Raw genomic sequence first — 26,044 nt, forward strand, 5'->3', positions numbered from 1 at the left:
TGATAACCTTGCTTATTTGACATGTTTAAAATAAATGCTTCTAAGCCTCTACACTATTTCTACCTCAAACCACATTAATTGATTCTGTTTAATAGTATCAAGCATTTGCACTTGTTACTAGCTAGCAGGCTGTGTCCTCTGATAGCCGTAGCCTTCTGTCTGAGGCAGGGTTCTCTGGGCTGTTTTCACAGGCCTCCCAGCCTTACAATCTTGTCTGTTTTCCTCGGGAGCAGCCATCCACAAAGAGCCTTTTGTGTCATAGAATACTCCAGGAAATCATTTAAATTTAATGTGTTCTTTCTGGTTTGTGTATGTGTGTGAAGAAAAAGGGATTTGCATATTCTTTTGCTGTGAATAATACTACCAAACGCTTGTGTGTGTGTGAGAGTAGGAGTTAATTATTTTAAAGGCCGCCCCAGTATGGGGCCAGCTGCTGAAGATGGCTTGAAGCCACCCCCCACACCCCTCTTCTCTCTTTGCTGTCATTCTCAGCCAGTGGAAGTAGTGTTTCTACCTTCTCTTGACTACTGACAATCCAATTCCTCTGTCCGTGTGTGAGCTAGGATTCTGCCAGCTATGCATCCACAGGAAAATAGTTATTTCCAGCTCTTCATCTGAATTCCTCTCAGATATAGAAATGATACATTGTCCACGCTTATAAATCTACTCCAAAACTGCCCTGTATGTAGCTCTGCCCTGAATGTCTAGGACTCATTCTCCCAGTGTGACTGATCCCTCTCTTCTCTCACTCTTCTGCAGTCCTTTGCCTCTCTGCGTGAGCTGGTAAAGATGAAGCCAGACATCCACACTCTGGCCCATCACCTGAAGCAGGAGCGGCTGTATGTGGCCTCAGAGAAGCAGCTGATCCAGCGGCTCAATGGGGACGTGCTGAAGACTGCTGAGAGGCTGTACCGTGCTGCCTGGATCACCAAGCAGCAGAGGATCAACCTCGACCGGCTCATCCTCACCAGGTCAGCATGGTGCACCCACAGCTACTGTTACACCAGTGCACTTAATTGACACTGATCCAATTGTAGAATAGAAACAGTTCTAATAGGAACTCTCAATTAATTGGCAATTTAAATTGTCCTGCATTTTAAATTGTACAGTAATGTGTGACCTATTAATGAACTAGTAACTTAGTAGTCCCGAAGTCGGATTCCACAGTGTTAACTGTCTTATCTTCCTGATGTGATCATCTTGTTTATGGTAGATCCTGCCAAATACAAACATTGTGCATGCCAGACCCAACTGAGTATTATTTAGTTTAGCAAGTCAGAAGGGAAACTACAAGGAATAAGAGTAGTCCCGTGATCAGCAAGAATATCATACAATTACATTTCACTACAACCACTAATCAACATTGTGCCCCGCTGTTGCCTAATTCCAGCTCCTGGTTTGTGGAGCCTTCTGCTCTTGTAATTAAAGCTCTTTTTCCTACAGTGCTGAGGCTTCTCCGGCCGAATGCTGTCAGCATGCCAAAGTGCTGGAGGACACACAGTTCCTGGATGGTTACAAGACTCTGGGCTTCCAGGAGAGCATCTATGGGGAGTTCCTGGGCCGGGTGCGGGAGAATCCCCGGCTGGTGGCCTCCTGCCTGGTGGCTGGGGAGAGGCTGAACCAGGAGCACACACAGGGGGTCATTTACACTGTCTTCACCTCACTCTATGGCAACTGTATCATGCAGGAGGATGAGAGCTACCTGTTGCAGGTGAGCAGCCCAGACCTCTTCTGATTTATACACTTACACTATAAACATGCTGTTCACACACAGCCAATAGCCAGTTGCACACAAAGTCCAAGCAGCCACATGTTACTATTACAGATTCCCATAGGCAGTGTGATCAGGCAGTTAGTTTCTAACCTCTGCACTGCTAAAACTGATGGTAACAGTGCTGCTGTTTCTATAAATTCCAGGTCCTGCGATACTTGGTGGAGTTTGAGCTGAAGGAGAGCGACAACCCTCGGCGGCTGCTGCGGCGAGGAACGTGTGCCTTCAGCATCCTCTTCAAGCTCTTCTCTGAGGGGCTGTACTCCGCCAAGCTCTTCCTCACCGCCACCCTCCATGAGCCCATCATGCAGCTGCTGGTGGAGGATGAGGACCACCTGGAGACGGACCCCTCCAAGGTGACGGAGCGTTTCACGCCGGCGCAGCAGGAGCGCCTGTTTGGGGAGAAAGGCTCGGAGGGCTACAGGCAGAAGGTGGCGGCTGCTGTGGAGGCCAATGAGGCCAAGCTGGTGACCCTGGTCAACAAGTTCATCGGCTACCTGAAGCAGAACACCTACTGCTTCCCCCACAACCTGCGCTGGATTGTGTCTCAGATGTACAAGACTCTGTCGTGTGTGGAGAGGCTGGAGGTGGGCGAGGTGCGGACCATGTGCACGGACCTGCTGCTCACCTGCTTCATCTGCCCAGCCATAGTCAACCCTGAGCAGTACGGCATCATCTCAGACGCCCCTATCAACGAGGTGGCTCGCTTCAACCTCATGCAGGTCAGTGGAGGAGCCGACAGACTCATACAGCCACACTAGTCTTATATTGACAGCTTAGAGTACAAATCTTGTTTTAACTGTTAAATAACAAGACAAAATATTGTTACCTTTGTATGTATTCTAATCATTATCTTTGTCCTCTAGGTAGGGCAGCTTCTTCAACAGTTGGCAATGGCTGACGGTGATGGAGACCCCAGGAGGAAGAACAATTTGGCCAAGTTCGATAAGGTAATATCCTCAAACACATATCTTAATATGGACCGGTTTGCCCATGGGGTAGCTTTAATTACATTCTGATTACATGTTTTGCTTCTTGCCTTACTATTGAAGTTGACTGTCTGGTTGTGTCACCTCAGAGCTGCGTATCTGCCTTCCTGGATGTGGTAATCGGAGGGAGAGCTGTGGAGACGCCGCCCATGTCCTCCATGAACCTACTTGAAGGCCTCAGCAGGACTGTGGCGTACATGACACACAGTCAGCTGCTCTGCCTGGTACGCTGCTGAAGCCCAGAATCTGACTGTTATATAGTTAGCCTAGCCTAAGAATTGTATACCCCCATGTTTTATACAGGCAACAGTAGAGATTCCTATGTTACAGAAAATGTACATGATATGCCCAAACTTGTCAGAGCAGAAAGAGACATTTCACACAGGTTGTTGAGAGTGCTGTTATGTTTTAAGGACTGGTATTAGGGTTACAAAATTCTGGTAACTATCCCAAAAGTCACAGGTTTTCCAGAAATCCTGTTTGTAAAATTCCAGGAATCAGGAGGGAATAACCAGGAACCCTAGCTGGCATATACCATACTCAAGTATACAAAATAGTCTCTCATATTCCTGGAGTTACAGGAACCTTTCCTTATAACAGTGCAATAATCAACACTTACTCTAGCTGTATTCTGCACATTAGCATGTCTCAAGCGCCACTTTTAGTTTAATTTAATTGTAATTGTTATTGTTATTATTGTTATTATTATTATATATATTATTTTAGTTTAATTGTAAAGCAGAGCCCTGTACTTATCACCTATGGCATAAGTTCTCCTCCAGCTTAGCTATTCATGCATTATTAAAAACATCATAATTAGGTCCCACATAGAGACTATGATGTGAGAGTATTAAATGAAGTAAATCAATCGTATGGTGTTCAGGTGGACTTTGTACGGAGTGTGATGGCAGGGGACTACCTCCGGGAGGAGGAGCACATACTCCTGGAGACCCTAATGGCCAACGTGCCCCAGTCCCGCACAGTGAAAAGCAACAGTCTGGAGCTCACCCCTTCCAACACCCCCCAGCTTTCCCCAACCACCACCCCTGCCAACAAGAAGAACAGGAACTTAGGTACCTACCTCAGCTATTGTTACTGTACATGTGCAGCCACTGGCTCTCTGACAGATAGAATTACATACTGCTTAATGATGTACGGTGTTCATCTCCAGTACTTGTCATTCCCATTATAGGATGTCTTTTCAATAGTGTATTTTTCTGTAACTGATGGCACCAGTTGTAGAGTTCAGTTTGAATCTTCACTGAAACCAGCCTTAATGTATTTATGTACAAACTATAGGTTGTTTCATTCATGGTGATAAATAACCAGGTTGCTAGAGTTTTAATGGCTGCCTTAGAAAGCCCATGTTACGTAGGAAGCTAATGAGGTTCCTGGACTGTTCTACAGGTAATTAGCAGCTTCTAGATTGGAGCTCAATTCCAGAAATGACAACCAATTAAATGACCAAATATAAATGAACCCTTTTTAATTGGTACAGATGGAGAAATGTATACCTTCCTCCATTAGAAATACATTCATTAAATGTGAGGGCACAACATCCTCTGCCATGAAATAAGCAGCTTCAAGCTGCCCTAAAATATGAACCTTTTAGTCAGATTTTAAACTGTTTTATACTGTTGCTACTAAATATTTGCCCTGTATACTCTTTCACCCTCAACCTTCTTCCTTCCTCCTTTGCTGCCTATGAACGATCAGGACAACAGTTAGCAACGTCCTGGGATTCCACAACCACCACCCTGTCTGCACACATTCCATTAGTTACCCCTTTTGGTGGGTAGCCTGGCAGCCCTGTGAGGCTGACTAAAACTAGTTTGTTTGTACCACTGCCAGTCATAAACATACAGTAACAGCCATGATTTTAGCCATGTAGCTGCAGTCTCACTGCTTCACCACCAGATAGCGCTAGATGTGCTCTTGTCCATGTTGTTTTGACCATGCCTGCTTCGCCCTGTGCTTTAGTCTTGTTAACATCGTTTATACCCAGTTGTTTGCTGAATGTTTTCAGACGCATGCTTTTGTCGAAAGAGATATTAAAGTTGCTGATGTTGGGATTGTGCATCCCTCTGTTTGAAGGTCTTGCACCATAACCATTCTGTTTACATCTGGCCCTTCCTTGGACACTGTTAAAAAACCTCCAAACGAGCTTCAATGCCATACAACACTCCTTCCGTGGCCTCCAACTGCTCTTAAATGCTAGTAAAACTAAATGCATGCTCTTCAACCGATTGCTGCCCGCACCTGCTCGCCCGCCTAGCATCACTTCTCTAGACGGTTCTGACTTAGAATATGTGGACAACTACAAATACCTAGGTGTCTGGTTAGACTAAACGATCCTTCCAGACTCACATCAAGCATCTCCAATCCAAAATTAAATCTAGAATCAGCTTCCTATTTTGCAGACAAAGCCTCCTTCACTCATGCTGCCAACATACCCTCGTAAAACTGACTAGCCCCCAGCACTTTACTCAGCCAATTGGATGCAGTCTATCACAGTGCCATCGGTTTTGTCACCAAAGCCCCATATACTACCCACCACTGTGACCTGTATGCTCTCGTTAACTGTACCTCGCTACATATTCGTAGCCAAACCCACTGGCTTCAGGTCATCTAGAAGTCTTTGCTAGGTAAAGCCCCGCCTTATTTCAGCTCACTGGTCACCATAGCAACACCCACCTGTAGCATGCGCTCCAGCAGGTATATTTCACTGGTCATCCCCAAAGCCAACACTTACTTTGGCCGCCTTTCCTTCCAGTTCTCTGCTGCCAATGACTTTAACGAATTGCAAAAATCACTGAAGCTGGAAACTTATATCTCCCCCTCTAACTGTAAGCATCAGCTGTCAGAACAGCTTACCGATCACTGCGCCTGTACACAGCACTTCTGTAAATAGCACACCCAACCATCTCATCCCCATATTGTTATTTTTTGTTGCTCTTTTGCACTCCAGTATCTCTACTTGCACATCTATCACTTCAGTGTTAATGCTACATTGTAATTATTTCCCCACTATGGCCTATTTATTGCCTTACCTCCCTAACCTTACTACATTTACACACACTGTACATATATTTTGTGTTATTGACTGTACGTTTGTTTATCCCATGTGTTGTTTTTGTCGCACTGTTTTGCTTTAACTTGGCCAGGTCACATTTGTAAAAGAGAACTTGTTCTCAACTGGCCTACCTGGTTAAGTAAAGATGAAATAAAATAAATTAAAAACCACACAGCGCACAATGTAGGAACAGATTGTCATCCTGTAGAAGTCCATCAGGTCGGTCATTAGAATGGTATGCATGCCATGTGCAGAGTGTGACTGCTTCATTGTGTTTGGCATGCACTTATGATTTGTGAACCTGATTTGGATGCAGTCATTGACCTGTATTACACTGCACGGGTTATACAGCACATGTTATCTAAGCAGGGCCTAGCAAAATATTCAGTCTCTCAGGAGAGATTCATTGATTTAATTATTAAATGTGAGATTCATTAGTCTAATATTTCTGTTAACTGCAATACTTCTTTCACAATGCAAAACTGAAAGATTGGGAGCAACTAACAGGTTGGGAGCAACTTACAGGTAATCTAACTAGCAAAGCAGTCTGTATGTAGTTGTGTGTAGGTAGGTGAGTCTGTACGTTCGGTTATTTTATAGATGGTATATTGCCTACTTTTTGCTTTTGTTATAATTGAAACCGATCCCAGTCTTTTGCGCACTCTGAATTTCTGTTAATGAGTGAATATTAGAGTAACTCCTTGTCCCCTGCTAACCCTGAATATCTTATTTAGTTAGCCTCATCCCGTCTGTCTTCCTGCTCCCCCAGCAGCCTCCCGCAGTCGCAGCCGTACTGAGCTGGCCCAGCAGGGGGAAGCAGAGGCCAGCTCCATGGAATCCCTGCAGGAGGTGATGCCAGAAGAGGTGCTGGTGATCTCACTTGGAAGCAGCCCGCAGACCATCCCCGGCATGATGTCAGAGAATGAGGTAACTAAGGAGCCTGGATCATGAAGATTAGTTCATTAGGGAGATGTGCTGTAATACAGTTCCACACAATCGTTCAAATCAAAGATCAGTTACTTTTATATATACTTTTATGTAACAGATGTATTTGTCATTATTGGAAGCCCATATCAAGAGCCAGGGTGGCAGTAACCAGTGCTGTTCTCTCTCAGGTGTTGACTGTGCAGCAGACTGATGGAGCACAAGGGTACACTCCTGCAGACGACACCAAGCACCATTGCAAACCAGACAAAACCCTGCGTTTCTCCCTCTGTAGTGACAACCTGGAGGGTATCTCGGAGGGTCAGTGTGCTAACAGCCCACATGCCTTGCTAACTCAGTAGTTACTACAGCAACACAACAGAAGTGTTCAATGTTTGACCATGGAATTAATTTATAATAGATGTTATTAGTGTATCTTTTGTAAACCACAGTAACTGTTAATGTACCTCAAAAATAGGATTCAGAAGAGGACTTTGTAATCTGATGCATTGTAGTTAGAGATGTCACAATGTAATTGTTTTCTTTGCACAGGTCCGTCCAACCGGTCTAACTCTGTGTCGTCTCTGGACCTGGAGGGAGAGTCTGTGTCAGAGCTGGGAGCTGGGCCATCAGGGAGCAATGGGGTGGAGGCTCTACAACTGCTGGAGCATGAACATGGTGTGTTGTGAGAAATCATCAGCTACACTACCGGTCAAAAGTTTTAGAAACTCTACTCATTCCAGTTTATTTATTTGTTTTGCTTTGGCTTATGGTAGAGAAATGAACATTCGATTATCTGGCAACAGCTCTGGTGGACATTCCTGCAGTCAGCATGCCAATTGCACTCTCCCTCAACTTGAGAGACATCTGGCATTGTTGTGACAAAATGACACATTTTAGAGTGGCCTTTTATTGTCCCCAGCACAAGGTGCACCTGTCTAATGATCATGCTGTTTAATCAGTTTCTTTTTTGTTTTTATTTTATTTTTTAAATTTTTTAAATATTTTTTTTACCCAATTTCGTGGTATCCAATTGTTGTAGTAGCTACTATCTTGTCTCATCGCTACAACTCCCGTACGGGCTCGGGAGAGACGAAGGTTGAAAGTCATGCGTCCTCCGATACACAACCCAACCAGCTGTACTGCTTCTTAACACAGCGCGCATCCAACCCGGAATCCAGCCGCACCAATGTGTCGGAGGGTGCACCTGGCAACCTTGGCCCGCCACAGGAGTCGCTGGTGCGCGATGTGACAAGGACATCCCTACCGACCAAGCCCTCCCTAACCCGGACGACGCTAGGCCAATTGTGCGTCGCCCCACGGACCTCCCGGTCGCGGCCGGTTACGACGGAGCCTGGGTGCGAACCCTGGGACTCTGATGGCACAGCTGCCCTTAACCACTGCGTCACCCGGGACGCCCTGTTTAATCAGTTTCTTGATATGTCACACCAGTCAGGTGAATGGATTATCTTGGCCAAAGAGAAATGCTCACTAACAGGAATGTGAACAAATTTGAGAGAAGCTTTTTGTGTGTGTGGAACATTTCTGGGATTATTTTATTTCAGTTTATGAAACATGGAACCAACACTTCACATGTTGCATTTATATTTTTGTTCAGTGTTGTAAGGACCTCTGTCTATCTGCAAAAAAAGAAAAGTCTACTTTTCCAGGACCCTCTCAAAGATAATTTGTAAAAATCCAAATAACTTCACAGATCTTAATTGTAAAGGGTTTAAACACTGTTTCCCATGTTTGTTCAATGAACCATAAATAATTAATGAACATGCACCTGTGGAACGGTAATTAAGACACTAACAGCTTACAGACAGTATGCAATTAGGGTCACAGTTATGAAGACTTAGGACACTAAAGAGGCCTTTCTACTGACTCTGAAAAACACCAAAAGAAATATGCCCAGAGTCCCTGCTCATCTGCGTGAATGTGTCTTAGGAGTGCTGCAAGGAGGCATGAGGACTGCAGATGTGGCCAGGGCAATAAATTGCAATGTCCTTACTGTGAGACGCCTAAGATAGCGCTACAGGGAGACAGGATGGACAGCTGATCGTCCTTGCAGTGGCAGACCACGTGTAACACCACCTGCACAGGATCGGCACATCTGAACATCACACCTGTGGGACGGGTACAGAATGGCAACAACTGCCCGAGTTACACCAGGAACACAATCCCTCCATCAGTGCTCAGACTGGGGCGGCAGCGTAGCCTAGTGGTTAGAGCGTTGGACTAGTAACCGGAAGGTTGCGAGTTCAAACCCCCGAGCTGACAAGTTAACCCACTGTTCCCAGGCCGTCATTGAAAATAAGAATATGTTCTTAACTGACTTGCCTGGTTAAATAAAGGTAAAATAAAATAAAATAAAAATGCTCAGACTGTCTGCAATAGGCTCAGAGAGGCTGGACTGAGTGCTTGTAGGCCAGTTGAAAGGCAGGTCCTCACCAGACATCACCGGCAACAACGTCGCCTATGGGCACAACCCCACTGTCGCTGGACCAGACAGGACAGGCAAAAAGTGCTCTTCACTGATGATTCGCGGTTTTGTCTCACCAGGGGTGATGGTCTGATTCGTGTTCATCATCGAAGGAATGAGCGTTACACCGATGCCTGTACTCTGGAGCGGGATCGATTTTGGAGGTGGAGGGTCCGTCATGGTCTGGGGCGGTGTGTTACAGCATCGGACTGAGCTTGTTGTCATTGCAGGCAATCTCAACGCTGTGCGTTACAGGAAAGACCTCCTCCCTCATGTGGTACCCTTCCTGCAGGCTCATCCTGACATGACCCTCCATCATGACAATGCCACCAGCCATACTGCTCGTTCTGTGTGATTTCCTGCAAGACTGGAATGCCAGTGTTCTGCCATGGCCAGTGATGATCCCGGCTCTCAATTCCATTGAGCACATCTGGGACCTGTTTTAATCGGAGGGTGAGGGCTAGGGCCACCCCCCCAGAAATGTCCGGGAACTTGCTGGTGCCTTGGTGGAAGAGTGGGGTAATATCTCACAGCAAGATCTGGCAAATCTGGTGCAGTCCATGAGGAGATGCACTGCAGTACTTAATGCAGCTGGTGGCCACACCAGACACTGACTGTTACTTTTGATTTTGACCCCCCCCCCCCCCCTTTGTTCAGGGACACATGATTAAATTTCTGTTAGTCACATGTCTGTGGAACGTGTTCAATTTGTCTGTTGTGGAATCTTCTTTCCCATGTTATGTTTACTGAAAATAAACACAGTTGACAGTGAGAGGACGTTTCTTTTTTTTGCTGAGTTTATATATACACTCACACACATACATAAATATACACCCCCCCTCCCCAGAGGTCCTTACTACAACTGCACTTGAAGAAAAGTTCAAAGTTCTTGAAATTTTCCGCGTTGACTGACCTTCATGTCTTAAAGTAGTGATCGACTGTCGTTTCTCTTTGCTTATTTGAGCTGTTTCCCCCCACCTTGTCACAACACAACTGACTCAAATGCATGAAGAAGGAAAAAAGTTCCTCATAAAGCTGGTTGAGAGCGTGCCAAGAGTGCAAAGCTGTCATGGCAAAGGGTGGCTATTTTGAAGAATATACAATATATTTTGATTGGAGACTTTTTTTTTTTTGGTTACAACATGTTTTCGTATGTGTTATTTCATTATTTTGATGTACAGCGTAGAAAATAGTAAAAATAAAGAAAAACCCTTGAATGAGTAGGTGTTCTAAAACTTTTGACCGGTAGTGTATATCAATGTCAGGTATTGTTAAATTGAGCTGTGATAACTTTATCTATTTTTAACCCCTAGCCACCACTCAGGACAACCTGGATGACAAACTGAGGAAGTTTGAGATACGAGACATGATGGGCCTGACGGATGACCGGGATATCTCAGAGACTGTGAGTGAGACCTGGAGCACAGATGTGCTGGGCAGCGACTTTGACCCCAACATGGATGAAGATAGACTGCAGGAAATAGCTGGTAAGACATACAGTACCAGTCAAAATTTTGTACACCGACTCATTCTAGGGTTTTTATTATTTACTGCTTTCTACATTGTAGAAAAATAATGAAGACATCAAAACTATGAAATAACACTTATGGAATCATGAAGTAAACAAAGTTTTAAACAAATCGAAATCTATTTTATATTTGAGATTCTTCAAAGTAGCCACCCTTTGCCTTGATGACAGCTTTGCACACTCTTGGTATTCTATCAACCAGGTTCACCTGGAATGCTTTTCCAACAGTCTTGAAGGAGTTTCAACATATGCCATGTGTGTTTTATTTATATATATAATTTATTTTATTTATTGTTCAGTGTAGTAAGGACTTCCCTGTTAGTGAGCATTTCTCTTTGGCCAAGATAATCCATTCACCTGACTGGTGTGGCATATCAAAAAACTGATTAAACAGCATGATCATTACACAGGTGCCCATTGTGCTGGGGAAAAAGGCCACTGTGAAATATGCAGTTTTGTCACACAACACAGTGCCAGAGATATTTTGAGGGAGCGTCCAATTGGAATGCTAACTGCAGGAATGTCCAAGTTATTTCCAGAGAATTTAACATGAATGTCTCTACCATAAGCTGCCTCAAATGTCATTTTAGAGAATTTGGCAGTACATCCAACCGGCCGCACAACAGGCTACGGACAATGAACGCAATTGCATTTTATCGGAGGCAATTTGAAAGGAAAGGGAAAGTGAGGATACCTAGTCAGTTGTACAACTGAACTGAAATGTGTCTTCCACATTTAACTCAACCCCTCTGAATCAGAGGTGTGGAGGGCTGCCTTAATCGAAATCCACGTCTTCGGCGCCCGAGGAACAGTGGGTTAACTGCCTTGCTCAGGGGCAGGACGACAGATTTTTACCTTGTCCGGGGATTCGATCCACCAATCTTACGGTTACTGGCCTAACGCTCTAACCACCAGGCTAATGTGACGAGATCCTGAGGCCCATTGTTAGGCCCATTTTGTTTTAAAGGTATCTGGGACCAATAAATGAATATCTGTATTCCCAGTCATGTGAAATCCACAGATTAGGGCCTAATGAATTTATTTCAATTGACTGATTTTTCTCATATGAACTGTAGCTCAGTAAAATCTTTGACATTGTTGCATATTTTTGTTAAGAGAATGTAGCACAATACTGTTGTGGTGTATGTTGGATAACGGCATGTTATGGTTTCCTCTCCATAAGCAGGCCTGCCCTATAAAGCACTCAAGTCCTCAAGGGATAATCATTGCTATTTCTTAATTAACTTTTTTCGAGTGATTGGTGTGTTCTTGATTGAGGTCACTCTTGAATGCCCTTTTTAAGTTTAGCTATGGGTAGATGGTTATGTGTGGGTAGAAAATGGGCACTTCGGGCTGAATCCCAACTTGAGATCCTTGTGCATAACTAGAATGTTTCCATTGAAGCATCGATGCATGATTTCAGTCAAAGTATGATTTCATGTGTGCAGCTCATTATCATGATCTGCTATTCATCTAGCTTGTATTTCTAACTTTTTTTTTTTTAACAGTTCCACTCAATATAGCCTATGGTCACATTTATTCTGGAGTATCCCATTTTATTTAGCTAATTCTTTAAAGTAAGGACTACCTTTTAATGTTCTCTAATGGCGTCCGCATACATCCCAGCCGAAACAGTTCGGTAGAATTCGTGCAAATATTATGACGATGTTTTGGACTTCGGTGAGTTTTTTGGGGGGGGGTTGGTTGTGCACACCAAAACATTTCTGGAGGCAAGCTGAAGGTCGAAGTCTACGCCCCTTCATCGGTGATTGGTCAACAGTAGGGGTTCTTGTCATTCAATGAGAGACGACATGTTTTCATGCACATTTTTTTTCGTTGAACAATAATTCACTGAATATCTTAGTTAGATGTAAAATCACGCAAATAAGATTTATTCGGCAAAAATGTCAATGACAGATTTCTTGATTAGTTCTGACTTTTGGAGAGTGGCTACGGCGTCTCAATGGCCAAACGGTACTATTGCTGCTTTTTTTCTCGTTTTCAAGAGGTCTTTTTAAGGGAGTTTGCGAGCACACTTGTTCGGTTCGCCAAGTTCAGCTTGGCACCAGCTGAACTGAAGCATGCTGACGCCTTAAGACATCAGAATTTTTCATTTTATTCCATGCAAAGCTCTCTCTCTCGCTCATATATATTCACTCAGTCTCTGCAGTCTTATTGACCTTGGTTCCTTCTCATTTGCATCCACCATTTTTCATTGCTCGGAATATGGCGTTGGGGGACTTTTCCATCATTAAGTGAATTTACAACGGTTTCCTTATGTGTTTTCTCCAAGGGATTGGGTTATGAGATGCACATTAAATATCCATTAATACCTCATTATCCCACTGATAAGATTACCATGATAATGAGGCAGACATTCTAATTGTTTCACTTCTTGTTGTGCCACTCATTTAATCATCCACCTGAAAGACAAGTGCTCTGCGCCTCTACCTTGAAGACTGTAAACATGGACAGCAGGGTAGAGCTCTCCTGCCGCAAGGAAGGGCCCTGCCCCCGCCCTGCAGACTGTTGCCTGGGCGCTGTCACGCACGTGCGCCTGTGTGTGTGTGCTGTGAAGTGGAAACATGGCATACCTGGGAGTGTGGGTACCACGGGTCGACTCATGATCCGCACCCCGGCCACCATACTCCCACTCACACCTGCTAGCTCTTTCCCCTCCTCCGCATTCTTCCGCCTTGTTAACCTGCCGCAGCATCCCAAATGGAAATGGAGCGACGTCGTGTGGAGGACTTTGTGGGAGGGTGGGTGAGGGGTAATTTGGTTGTGAGTAATGCCCGGCTTAATCAACAGCTCAAAGTCATGGCTCAGGGGGTGGCGGTGGGGTGAGATATTACCATTAACCTTTGACCTTTGGCACAGTTTGTGTGTGTGTGCGTGCGCACACCTTTGGGCCCAGCATGAAATGCCCGTGACCCCAGGCTTTCTCTCTCTCTCTGTCTGTGCGTGTGTTCTCAGGGGCGGCTGTAGAGAACATGCTGGGCAGCCTGCTGTGTCTACCAGGCTCTGGTTCAGTGCTGCTAGACCCATATGGATCCACCATCTCCGAGACCACCAGCGAGGCCTGGAGTGTGGAGGTCCTGCCCAGCGACTCAGGTGGGTTCAGTGTGAAGGGGATTATAGGGGCTGAATGTTGTCTCCTGTCTATTTCACAACTTTCTACATTTTCCATGAGTGTATGTATATTCATTTTCTTGTCTTTCTCCATGCACTGCATCTGCATGAGTCACTCCAGTAGGTGTGTGCACGGTATGAATCTCTGGTTGTGGGCGGACAAGCCAGGTGTGGTGTCCCCCAGTTCCAAATCAAGGAACTGGGTGCAATTTGTCATGTTTGTATGCACTAGCCTGTCTATCAGGGCACATCTGCCTGTGACAGTATAAGGCAGCTCTGGGCTTCCCCAGAGGAACCTCCAGGTGTGTTTGCACCTGTAGTGAAGGAACAGTCATGAGGAAATGTGCAACGTGTGCTGTTATCTGCTGGCGACATCCTCTCACAAATCTGTAGGCTTTGCAACCCTCTTCGGACCATGTTCTATGTATGGACATGTGCTGAGCAGTTCCAGCACAGTGTGAATGTGGTCCCATTGCAGCAGTTACAAACCATACCTTATGATGAACAGCAGGAATCATATCAATCTTGCACTGTCTGTTATTTAGTTAAAAACAAGGTTAAACCTTGTTAGATTACATAAATTCCCTAGAAAGTCAGTGTTTCATGAATATCAATTGAGTGCTAATAAAAGCATAACTAGGGTTTCTTGGGAAAGCCCGGACGGTTAATTGAAGTGCACCATTGCAATATGTGCAGTGTTAAATTGACATGCATGAGTGTCTTGATTGCTTTTTGTTCCGTTTGCTGCCCCTGTTCTCCTCTGTAATAGGGCTATCTGATGCTCACCTGGAGTTGAGCGCTTGTTTCATGGCTAGGCAGCAGAAAACTGCACTCCAAAGAGCACTTCACTAGCACATTATTACTAATGAGCATGCAAATGACTACGGCTGTTACTATGGAGCCTCTGGGTTAAGCTGAACAGCTCCATTGGGCAGCCACAAAATGGGCTGGACTTTCTCTTTTTCTCTGTCAGTTGTAAATGGTTTGTTTTCTTTCGTGCATATGAGCTTTTCTTCGCTATTACTTTGTCCTCCCAGAGAAGGGAGAGCAAACATACAGCAAGATGTACATTGACATTCATAGGCCTATTTTAGGCTGCCTACTGTATGCAAGATCAAACCACAATGACTATAACGGGATGTGACTGTGCTGTGTGTGTGTGTGTGTACCTCCCCATAATCCCCTCCAGAAGCCCCAGACCTGAAGCAGGAGGAGCGTCTACAGGAGCTAGAGAGCTGCTCCGGGGTGGGCAGCACCTCCGATGACACAGAGGTCAGAGAGGTCAGCTCTCGGCCCAGCACCCCAGGGCTCAGCGTCGTCTCAGGTACCCTGCATCTATGTCACTAATTGAAGCTGTGCGGTTACACCCTATACATCAGGTTTCATTACATATAAAACGCATAGTGGGAAATCAAGTAAAAGCAACCTAACCGGTCAGTTACATAGAGTACATGCAGGCTAGTATAAAACCACGTTGGGAGTTGTCTGTGTTAGTTGGAAAACCATCAAATAATGCTAAATAGCCAGGACAATCAGGTTGGTGTGAGTTTGGCAAGGGCACAGAGCTTAAGCCTGGCACTCTGTACTGGTAGCTCAGGTGAACAAGCCGCGCTGACATGTTTGGCGTAGCATCCCAGATTAAGAGGACTGGGCTAGTACCCATGGCTGAGCCCCTATAGGAACATGTCCCAGAGGGGCCGGGCCGATGGATAGGCTTTGTCTGATTATCACTCTTGCTGCTGCTATTTGTGTCACCATCCCACCCATGGGATCTCCCGCTACCAAATTTAGAGGTCCCAGTGGGATCGTTCGGCATATCCTCTCTATACAGTGTGTATGGTGTCATGCTGCTACCTTTCAAATGTCACACATTCAATCCCTCAGAATAGGAGCTAGTCAGCAAAACCAAGTATTCCACCAAATGTAAACATCTCCTGGATGACAGACTTTTGAACAGACATTTTTTCTTCTGCAGCGACATCAGAAGACATCCCCAACAAGACAGAGGACCTGCGGTCAGAGTGCAGCTCGGACTTTGGGGGGAAGGACTCTGTGACCAGTCCAGATGGGGAGGAGTCATCCCACGGTAGGAGAGCGGGAAGAGTCACCTCAACCCTGGCCTGGCTGTGCCATCACTACACTGTCATCAGCATGACCTATCAATCCCTGTCTGCTCTATAGCTGAGCTGCCACGACCTCTCCACTACACTAGAATGCTGCTGACCCTGTTGGAGTCTTTCTGCTATGTTTTCATACAAGATGTTTAGACTATATTTCTCAAATACAAAGTGTAGGTACATGATGATGATGATGACTTTCTTTGTATAATACGAAGCACAGAATAGCCCATGCGCTTTTCAGTGACATGACCAATTATAGCAGAAAGTGGCTCTCTGTTTAGTATATGAATGTCATTCAGAATTCTCTATTTCCCTTCTTGTTGTTTCAGGAGCACATCACAGTTTGGCCTCTCCGCCCTCTCAGGCTGACTCCTTACTGGCCATGTTTGATCCCCTCTCTTCCGGCGAAGGTACTTTCTGCTTCCACAATGCTCTGGGGTCTTTGCTGTGTCGAGTGTCCAATCAAACCCAGAAATGAGCATCATTAAGTCGTGTCTAATGGCATGGGCTCACAGAACAGCTTGAGCTCTGAGAAATGAACCAAAGAGTCCCGCCCCAATTACTGGACAAAACATTAGTGCAATAAAAATGTCTACTGCGTGGGAATGTCATTTCAATTAGCTAATTTGGTGTATAATATTTCCATTGTGGTTTGCTCTTTGTTCTCTCTGCGCTTGGTAAATTGTGGCCCTGTCTTGCTCAGTGTTATTGTGAGTGGAGGAGGAGATGGCTGGAGAGGGAGGGGAGCTGTGGCAGGGCTGTGTGTCTGTGGCAAGGTGAAGGGATGACAGGTTGAGAGACCTCACCCCAGGCACTTTGGCACAGTCCCCTTGTCCCACTGTGCTCATGGCACCAGGCTGCCATTGGAAGCTTTTCAGGAGAGACAATCTACCCTTGGAACAGGTGGCCTACCCACACCTAGGGCTTGTCTCCCACCAACTTCTCTCTAGCACTGTCCCTTACTTTCTAATTGTATTGCTGTTCTTTTTGTTTCTGGACAATCTGGGTAATAGAGTGTGATACACCCCTATGTATAAAGCTGTATAACCAAACTAAGCCATCTTTTCCCCCACCACAGATTCCTCCACTGGTACCATCGTGAGGCCCAAGGTGCACTACGCCAGACCCCTTCATCCTCCGCCTGACCCACCCATCCCAGAGACCTGTGCCCTGGGCCAGGAGCCCCGCTACTCCCTGTTCATGCCCCACTGCCTGGCCCAAGCCGAGCTGGAGCACACCAAGCAGCGCCACTCCTACACAGACAGGCTGGTACGCAGCCGCAGCTCTGACATTGTGTGCCCAGGCCGCCGACCCACCAGCGACCCGGGCCTGAATCGCAGGGCTGCAGCCGAGGAGCGGGACCATGCGGGGGCCTTCTTTATGGGGCCGTTCTCGTCTCCTAGCAAGGACTCCCTGAAAGGGGAGGTGAGAGCTGCTGGTCATCGCTGCCTGTGTCGCGCGTTAGTCCTGTATGCTGCTCTCAAAGCCTAGTTTTAGACCTGCTGCTCTATAGCAATAGTCTAAGTTTGAACTCTACTGCAAGCCTTTCTTTCCTGTCCTACTGTACAGTATGTCACTACGGATTCTAAAACGTACTTGAATCTCTGTATTCCCTAAGGTTGAGGAGAGAAAGGACAGTGATGAGGAAAAGTCTGATCGCAACAGACCGTGGTGGAAGAAACGCTTTCAGTCAGCCATTCCCAAAGGTAAAGAGTCACTTCAACTACTCTCTTTCCCCTCCATCACTGTGTCATTTTGGCATGCTGTCTGTTGCAAAAAATGCTTTTAGTGGGTTGAAAATGGTTACAATTCGTTAGAGAATTGCATGGTTCCTATGTATCGTACATTATTTTCACTCTTTCACGATCTTCTCTTAATCACATCTGTTCCAGAAAATGGAGTGTTTCAGACCTGTACTGTTTGTAATGTGAGAAAGGGAGTGATGATGCGTGATCGCTCCACTTCAAATACTGTTTGTTGTTGAAAGTTTTCCTCACGTCTCACTTGCGCTAGATTTATTTTTAGTTTGTGAAACGAATCATTAATGTGAGGGGCTTGAGCAGGTGTAGATTGTGCGGTGGTACCCCTCCAAGCAGTCCTGTCATCCCCAGCCTAATGGTCATTACATAGACCTCGCTGTCATCACCACGGATAGATTACACATCTCTTGTTGCAGTTAAACACCAAAACCATCTTTCATGGAAGTGTCAAGGAAATAATGGGGCTGTGCCTACAAGAGATGACTGTTTATTACTCTTTTAGATAATGATGTTCCTTTAGTGAACATTGGAAGTTGTATTAATAAAGCCAGATCTGCAAAGAGAAGTGTAAACCTGTGAAGTCCACATAAAGGCCCTTCTGTTGGCCTTGCTACTGCTGTGCTGTGAATACCATGGTGATGTGTAGCCCCTCACACAGAGTGGCAGCCAGGCAGACTGAGTGCGTGAAAGGCCAACCTTGTCTGTTGTGTTCCTCACACAGTGCTGTATTGGACGGCTGAGAGTGAAGTCCCAGGTAACACGTCCCGACACTGTAACTGTCACCATTGAGCTAGCGGCTCTGAAGTCAGTGCCTGAGTTCTGTAGGTCATGAGGCTTGTAGACGTGGCCCTTTGTGATAAAGCTGTGATGTGACATGGTGCCACCTGAGTTGATGTCTCTGGCTCAGCATTCATGCATTTGTTTTGGTTGTCTCCATTTTTCTTTTTGCACTGTACTGTTTGCGATACAACATTGTGAGCCAATGTTATTGGAGCGTACAGAATGACAACCCATTTAGTCTAATCATTGCTAGTCCTCTTCACATTCTTTCCCTTTAAATATCAGTCCTGTAGGATACGTCTGTTATCTGGACTCATCCCGTTTGTCTAGTTGACACGTTATTAGGATGAGCCTCACCTGCTTATTTCTACAGATATATACACTTACTGTATATATTGATATTTTATCATGTGTGTATATCTATGATCTTATTTCTCCATTGCGGTCTGGCAGTTGTATTATTTCAGCCATGTTGGTTTTATTTACCACTCTTTTCCTTTGCTATTTTCATGCAGTAAAAATATGGATAAATCTCCTTCGTTTTGTTCAGTGAGATGATGCTATGCTACGGTATGCATCTCTCCTCTGCATTGTTAGTCAGAAAATACCTTGTATAAACACATGCTGTCATGAAACACTGCTGTGTGAAGTGAGTCATGATGGGACTGTGGTCCAGAGATGGTGAGAGGAGAGCGTAGCTGCACTTCTCCTAGCTCACTCATTATGCCCTCTCCACAGCTCCGATAGCAGCCTTACGGAAAAGGGACAAGCAGGAGAAGGACAATATGGGCCATGAACGTGTCCCACAAGGTCTGTCCTGATTTACTGTCATTGCACTCAGATATGGCTGAATCACGGGGAAAGGAATTGGGCATGTTTCCCATGGTGGGTTTAATCCAAATGTGCCTGTGGTGTCTTCTGTGTGTGTCAGACGACCCTCTGTCCAGGAACTCCCAGGCCCAGGCAGCAGAAGACATCCTTGACAAGTACAGGAACATCAAGAGGACCAGTCCCAGTGAAGGAGCCACTGCTGCAGCCTACGACGCCACAGGTCAGTGTCTTTCTCGCTCAGGTACACCCACTCACACACACACACATTACATCAATTTGAGTGTGTGAATGTGTTGTACACAGAGTTGTGTGGAGAGGAGTGTGTGCACAACTCCCCCAGAGACGAAGCTCTGCAGAACATATCCACAGACGACCTGCCAGACTCAGCCAGCCAGACAGCCCAGCAACACGATTCCAACAAGTTCTCATTCAGGTCAGCCAACACTCATCAACTCACAAGAATCACACAGCTAGGATTTTGATAACCGTAATAATAAGATCTTTGTTTATGCATCAGATTTCATGTGATGCTTAATTAGCCAGAAGTGCTTCAGAGGCAAAAGACAGAGTGATAAGACTGTCAAACCAAATCTACATTTGGCTATTTTTTTTACTCATATTTTGCAGTGATGCAAAGAAGAAGTTGAGGCTGGCCTTGTGTTCAGCAGAGTCTGTGGCCTTCCCTCTCATGGCTCCTGCCACCACACGCAATGGGCTGCCTGACCACACAGACTTTGAAGGTACCAGACGAGCTACTGTAAAAAATCACTGAATCTGTTTTGCACATTCTATCATCACTGTTCATATTATATCTGACCACATTCATTCCTGTAAGTAAGCCATCCCACTACACGTTTACCATCAGGGCACGGCCACACACAATAGAAAGTGAAATCCTTTGAAATGATTACATTTGAAATCCATAAGAGACAAGCTCTGTAGTCATCAGTCACATCCACATGTCAAGGGGGAGCAGGGAAGGCTGATCTGATTACAGCAGTAGCCCTTCTCCCACTGAGGGGCCTGCGTATCTGACCCACCGCCATCTCCCTCCCGTCTCCTTCCCAGACAACGAGATCGTGTGCTTCCTGAAGGTCCAGCTGGCAGAGGCCATCAACCTGCAGGATAAGAACCAGATGGCCCAGATCCAGGAGACCACGCGCTGCGTCAGCCGCTTCGACGCACGCACCTGCAGGAAGCTGCTGGCTGCCATTGCTGAGGATTACAGGTAACTATGGAGGAAGACAGACATGCTGCCGAAGGACCAGCACTGCACATTCACCTCTTCTACTGCAAGGACGTAGTTCTGTGGCATAGTTAGGTGTTTTGTTTGAAATACCTGTGTATGTCGATTGGAAAGGATAAAATAAACATTTTGGTAGACTATCAATGAATGTTGAGTGTACTGTCTTATTTCACTGGTATTATCTCAGATCAACATAATTTTGTCACTGAACACAACTGTTAATAGGCATAATCCATAATGCCTGTGTGTGTCCGTTGTACCCTCCGGTAGGAAGCGGGCACCCTACATAGCATATCTGACACGGTGTCGGCAGGGTCTGCAGACATCCCATGCCCACCTGGAGAGGCTGCTGCAGAGGGTGCTGAGGGACAAGGAGGTAGCTAACCGCTACTTCACCACAGTCTGTGTTCGCCTCCTACTGGAACACATGGAGGCGAAGTCCCTGGACTTCATCAAAGGTCTTTGCTGCTTATTACGGACACAATCACTTTGATATTGTAACCATTAATCTACTCATGTTGTCTCTGCTAGTCGATTGTCTGCTGAATGGCCATAGAGTGGAATTCAAAATACAGACACTAACTACCTGCACCAAACTGCAGTGCCTCAATCTGTGACCTCGCTAAAAAGACTCTCTGGTTCCTCACCCAGCCTTCCAGGAGTACATAGTGCTCAGTGTGTCTCTCTGCTCCCCCCCCCCCCCCCCCCCCAGCCTTCCAGGGGTGCACAGCATCAGACGACAAGACTGCGGCTGTGGAGGACTTCCTGCGCTACCTATACGGGGCCATGGCCCATGATGCCATCTGGCAGTACGCCAGCGAGGATCAGCTGCAGGATGCCCAGATGGCCATCGAGCGCAGCGTCATGAACCGCATCTTTAAGCTGGCCTTCTACCCCAACCAGGACGGGGACATCCTAAGAGACCAGTGAGTAACGGTGCCCGCCACCTCACCTCCGTCACACAGCCACAGCCTCGGTGTGGCTGCAACCCCTGACGCTATCAAATGACCCAGAATCCTCTCCTCCTCCTCTGATGCTACTGTAGCAGCAGTATCTTTGACATATTTGAGTAACCAATATGTATTGCTATGTTATGTGTTCATCTTAGGCTACTGTAGCTATTGCTCTCTACATCCATGTTTCCCCCTCTAGGCTTCTTCAGGAACACATAGCACGTCTCTCAAAAGTGGTGACAGCGAATCACAAAGCTCTTCAAATCCCAGAGGTAATGCCCCACAGATTTGTATCCCCCAACTGTCCGTCAAAGTCTGAGATGTTTAGATTTGTGTTGTTGTTTTGGAGCTCTTACATATTTGACATGCTGAATGCTTTTTCCTGTGTGGCTCCAGGTGTATGCGAGGGAGGCTCCCTGGCCGTCTGCCCAGTCAGAGATCCGGACCATCAGTGCCTACAAGACCCCTCGGGACAAAGTGCAATGTATTTTACGCATGTGTTCCACCATCATGAATCTCCTGAGTCTGGCCAACGAGGACTCTGTCCCCGGAGCTGACGATTTTGTCCCTGTGCTCGTCTTTGTCCTGATAAAGGTGAGCATCCATCGCAAACTGATATAAAGTTACTCTGAGATGTTTACAACAACATATTCAATTTAGATATTGAAAAGTGATACCTCATTAAACCATATCTTTAATTTCACAAACATGGTTATTAAAATGATAGGCTTTGCTAGAAGTATGACCCTCATCTCCCTAAAATGCAGAGGGTAAAACTGAATCCTTAGCAGAACTTCCTTCTCACCTAGACAACTGCATAGTAAATGTGTAGCAGCATAAAGATCTTGCTGTATGATAACTTGTATGGACATATTTACATACGGCATGTATTATACATGGCGGACGTGTGGCTCTCTCCGTGGTTAATGTGAGCCCCCTCCCTCCAGGCAAACCCGCCTTGCCTGCTGTCCACTATTCAGTACATCAATAATTTCTACGCCAGCCGGCTGAGTGGGGAGGAGTGCTATTGGTGGATGCAGTTCACCGCGGCAGTGGAATTCATTAAGACCATCGACGATCGCAAGTGAAGCAGAACGAACAGCCACCTGTATGGGCAGACCGTGGTGAAGGAGACTGGACTGGGAGGCTTCCCAACCAACTGCTCCCTCTCTCTCTGCTCCCCACAGCCACCAGGACCACACCCTGTCTGCTGTCTGTTTGTATAGCTGTACATAGTCAGAGACTGAGAGTATATATGATTATTAAGCTGGCAAAATCCAGGTTTTACAGTAGAGGAAAAGACCTTGGAAAAATGGCAGATTTAAACTAATTAGATGTGTTTTCCTTTCATCTCTTGGGTCTCCTTAGTCATGGTGAGGTGTGGGGGTCTGTATCTAAAGTGTTCTATCTTAAGTTATGATTCTGATGTTAAATTGACTGATAAAGCTTCTAATCAGATGAAAGGGAACCATGTTTCCTAGAGATGATCTCAGATAAATGTAGTAGTAGGTGATGGAAGTTCTTCCTTGTTAAATTGTACAATCTTTCCCCTGAAATACTTATGCTCTTCAGATGCATTGTATCCGGGGAATCACAAAACTCAATAGATACTGAGTATTCGTGACTCAATACATTATAAGATCAATCCAATATACTAATGGTAATGTTTATTTTTAACGCTACCACATTGATAAAAGGGTAACTTTTTTTCATCAAATGTAAACAAATGTAGTCATTTCAGTTCATCCTTTCCTAAATACTTATTTTTATGTGGCAATTTTGACACAAGGGCCCACATATTTATATATGAAATAAAATGTATGTATTTATTTCATTCTATTTAATGCTTTTAAACAAAAAACAAAAAACAAAAAAATATATGGTGTTAGGACAAGGAGCAGTGTTGTCCTTGGACTGAAAAGCCCCCAGGATGAGATATCAGTAGCACGGCTTATTTGGAAATACTGAAAATGAGTGCCTTGAGGGGTGTTTTGTGTAAGTCTTCATTTTCTATACTTGAGTATTAAGGTTCTGCTCTTTATTTTCCATAAATGATTGGCATTACTCCCCCCCCCATTATCACCAGTGAGCCCCACAGCCTCTTTTTAAGAAACCTCTGTCCAACCTCTATGCTGGGAGTGACCTCTGAGGAGGACAGGCAGTGTGTGGAACACCGCTGGTTGTTTCAGTTAATTCCCTTTGCTCTCATTTCCTTCCCATTACCGTTATGCCCTTGAATATCCAAGATTCTACCTCGGTTAGAACCAATGAACCTGCAATTTATTTTTGGGCACAAATCTTTAACATTGGTTGGATAGAAAGAATAATGGAACAGGTATTCACTGTTCAAGGGGCTTCTATAGCATCTTCCCCTGCTACAATGAAGCATACTAGTATGTCATATTTTTACTTTAGGCGGGTCAAAGTAACCTTTAGTATTCAAGGTAGTAAAGCATTTCCAAGCGAATAAAGTTAGGTATTTCTGTAGTTGAATGCATGTATGTTTCAGCATAGAGCAGACAGGCTAGTGATTGGATTAGCTCTACCTCACATGATCAAGAAAGGGACTCTTCACGTGTATGCTCGCGTGGATTATTTTATTTATTATACAATTTTAGAGCGCAGGGATATTCCAGTTTCATAATTTTCTTCCACTTACAGGCATGTTGCTCTTTTGCCTGTTCTGTGTCCAAAAAAAAGAAGTGGAAAAAAACTTTTGAAATCACTTGCAGCCAAAGTCATCAAAACTCAAACTCCTGTTCTGTTTTCATTGCAGCTACAAAAGAAGGAACACACTGTTTGTGCGCTTAGTATTGTGCCAAGTGTTTTGTCTTATTTGATGTGTTAAATGACTGCTTTCATATCACATGAATAGACGGCACAACAAAAAGAACAAACAATCAGAACACTGACATGTTACTGACTGCTGGAAAAAGGCTGTGATGGGCGAGAGGTTTGTATGTTGAATGTGTGAGAGGTTGGCCTGTTAAACAAGTGCATCTGCCCTGTCTCCTCTTGCACTGTCTTATAGGATGGTCTTCTTACTGTAGCTACAGTACTACACGAGCAGTAAGTCCTTGCTGGTAAAAAAAAATCTCTATAAATACTTCTATTTTCCAACTCAGGCCAGGTATGAAAGGGTTGAGAAGAATGAGGCTTGGTTTTCTTTTGAGTCTGTGACCCTGATGTCATTTATTTTTAAAAGTTCAGAGCTAAATTACTCTTGAGTTTTTGTATGGGGTTAGCAACGCTTGAGCCCGACATTCTACAAGCAGAACATTTGACATGTTTTCTACTTCCCTGCTCTTTAGTAATGAGTTGCATTAATTTGAACTACTGCCTCTGACATTAAAATACTCTAATTGAGGTGATTATATGGGTAGTTTAGCTAGGTCTTACTGTTAGTCATAAGGACACACATTTATAAGCAATCTCTAAACATGGAATGTCTTTCTCCCATTCCCGGACTTGTCTTCCTGGTTTTTGAGGAATATGTGTGTACAGCGTCTACCGTTTTTAAATACACCTCTGCTAAATAGATGATACTGTTGTCTAACCTGTTTGAAAACACACCATGTACTATGTCACCAAATACAGATAGACTGTATCTATAACTGTTTGTGGTGTCACTTTAGAGGTACTGTACAGTACAGACCAAATGTGAAACAATCTGGACCTGAATAGTGTTTCAATGTTCCCTTATACATATCAGTGACTCTTTTTAGCTAAAACAAAAAACTACAACCAGCCTTAGTGTCTGACCTGATTGATACTGTTCATACACAGTGACAGAATACCTCGTATTGTGAAGTTCAAGTACACATCCTAACATTGAGAAGTCTGTACTATAGCCTGATATAGCATTGATTGTATGCAAACAAGTAGACCGTTGGTGGACGAAGAGACACTTGCCTATGAAATCTGGTCTTCAAAGCTTTACAATCCTCCCTGTGCTCTGGTCCCTGTACAGATTAGGCAGAATAATACATTTGACATTTGTAAGCTTGCACAATTATGACATATGCAGAGGGATAGGCGATCTGTCTTTAATGTGATTAATGTATTATATAATTCTTAAACTATTAAACAGTCATTTTTCTGTTACTCAGTATCATGTTATTTGTTTGCATGCAAGTATGTGTGAAGGCTTTCTAATGGAGGGATGTTGTAGTCTCATTTTTTTGTTTCATATTCTGTGGCTTTGTAATTCAGATTTAGCTTCAGAGAAATTCTGACACAGGCTGCACAATAAATGGTACATGTTGACCGTATTTTTGCATGGAACATAATTGTTGGAGAGGGCAACAGAGCAAGATCATCCTATCTCGACAGCGCCACATATAGCAACGTCTAACCAAACATTTAATTACTGCTGACAAGTGTATGGCAGATTTGTAATTGGAGATTTCTCATCTAAAAGCATCACTTCACACACAACCTTCTCTAATAGTC

General features: G+C 44.8%; 1 protein-coding gene across 4 annotated transcripts in view; it reads left to right on the forward strand.

Moving 5' to 3' along the window:
• Nucleotides 1–25,696, forward strand: part of gapvd1 (GTPase activating protein and VPS9 domains 1) — a 30,762-nt gene extending 5,066 nt beyond the window's left edge. Inside the window, exons 2-30 of one of the 4 annotated variants that reach the window (XM_046347451.1) lie at nt 760–971; nt 1,444–1,711; nt 1,918–2,493; nt 2,638–2,721; nt 2,850–2,984; nt 3,644–3,833; nt 4,477–4,551; nt 6,323–6,358; nt 6,606–6,760; nt 6,949–7,078; nt 7,310–7,435; nt 10,556–10,729; nt 13,747–13,884; nt 15,092–15,226; nt 15,878–15,988; nt 16,352–16,432; nt 17,101–17,447; nt 17,641–17,728; nt 18,504–18,536; nt 19,301–19,372; nt 19,494–19,613; nt 19,697–19,826; nt 20,021–20,133; nt 20,462–20,621; nt 20,910–21,097; nt 21,352–21,565; nt 21,792–21,864; nt 21,989–22,186; nt 22,540–25,696. In XM_046347451.1, the coding sequence (XP_046203407.1) occupies nt 790–971; nt 1,444–1,711; nt 1,918–2,493; nt 2,638–2,721; nt 2,850–2,984; nt 3,644–3,833; nt 4,477–4,551; nt 6,323–6,358; nt 6,606–6,760; nt 6,949–7,078; nt 7,310–7,435; nt 10,556–10,729; nt 13,747–13,884; nt 15,092–15,226; nt 15,878–15,988; nt 16,352–16,432; nt 17,101–17,447; nt 17,641–17,728; nt 18,504–18,536; nt 19,301–19,372; nt 19,494–19,613; nt 19,697–19,826; nt 20,021–20,133; nt 20,462–20,621; nt 20,910–21,097; nt 21,352–21,565; nt 21,792–21,864; nt 21,989–22,186; nt 22,540–22,680 (4,473 nt within the window). In that variant the 5' untranslated portion in view covers nt 760–789 and the 3' untranslated portion in view covers nt 22,681–25,696. Of the gene's footprint in view, nt 1–759; nt 972–1,443; nt 1,712–1,917; nt 2,494–2,637; nt 2,722–2,849; nt 2,985–3,643; nt 3,834–4,476; nt 4,552–6,322; nt 6,359–6,602; nt 6,761–6,948; nt 7,079–7,309; nt 7,436–10,555; nt 10,730–13,746; nt 13,885–15,091; nt 15,227–15,877; nt 15,989–16,351; nt 16,433–17,100; nt 17,448–17,640; nt 17,729–18,503; nt 18,537–19,300; nt 19,373–19,493; nt 19,614–19,696; nt 19,827–20,020; nt 20,134–20,461; nt 20,622–20,909; nt 21,098–21,351; nt 21,566–21,791; nt 21,865–21,988; nt 22,187–22,539 lie in introns of all 4 variants that reach the window. The other 3 variants (XM_046347453.1, XM_046347452.1, XM_046347454.1) reach the window with 3 other exon arrangements.
• The last annotated feature ends 348 nt before the right edge of the window (nt 25,697–26,044 follow it).

Source organism: Oncorhynchus gorbuscha, linkage group LG04, assembly GCF_021184085.1.
Source record: "Oncorhynchus gorbuscha isolate QuinsamMale2020 ecotype Even-year linkage group LG04, OgorEven_v1.0, whole genome shotgun sequence".
Classification (NCBI taxonomy): Eukaryota; Metazoa; Chordata; class Actinopteri; order Salmoniformes; family Salmonidae; genus Oncorhynchus; species Oncorhynchus gorbuscha.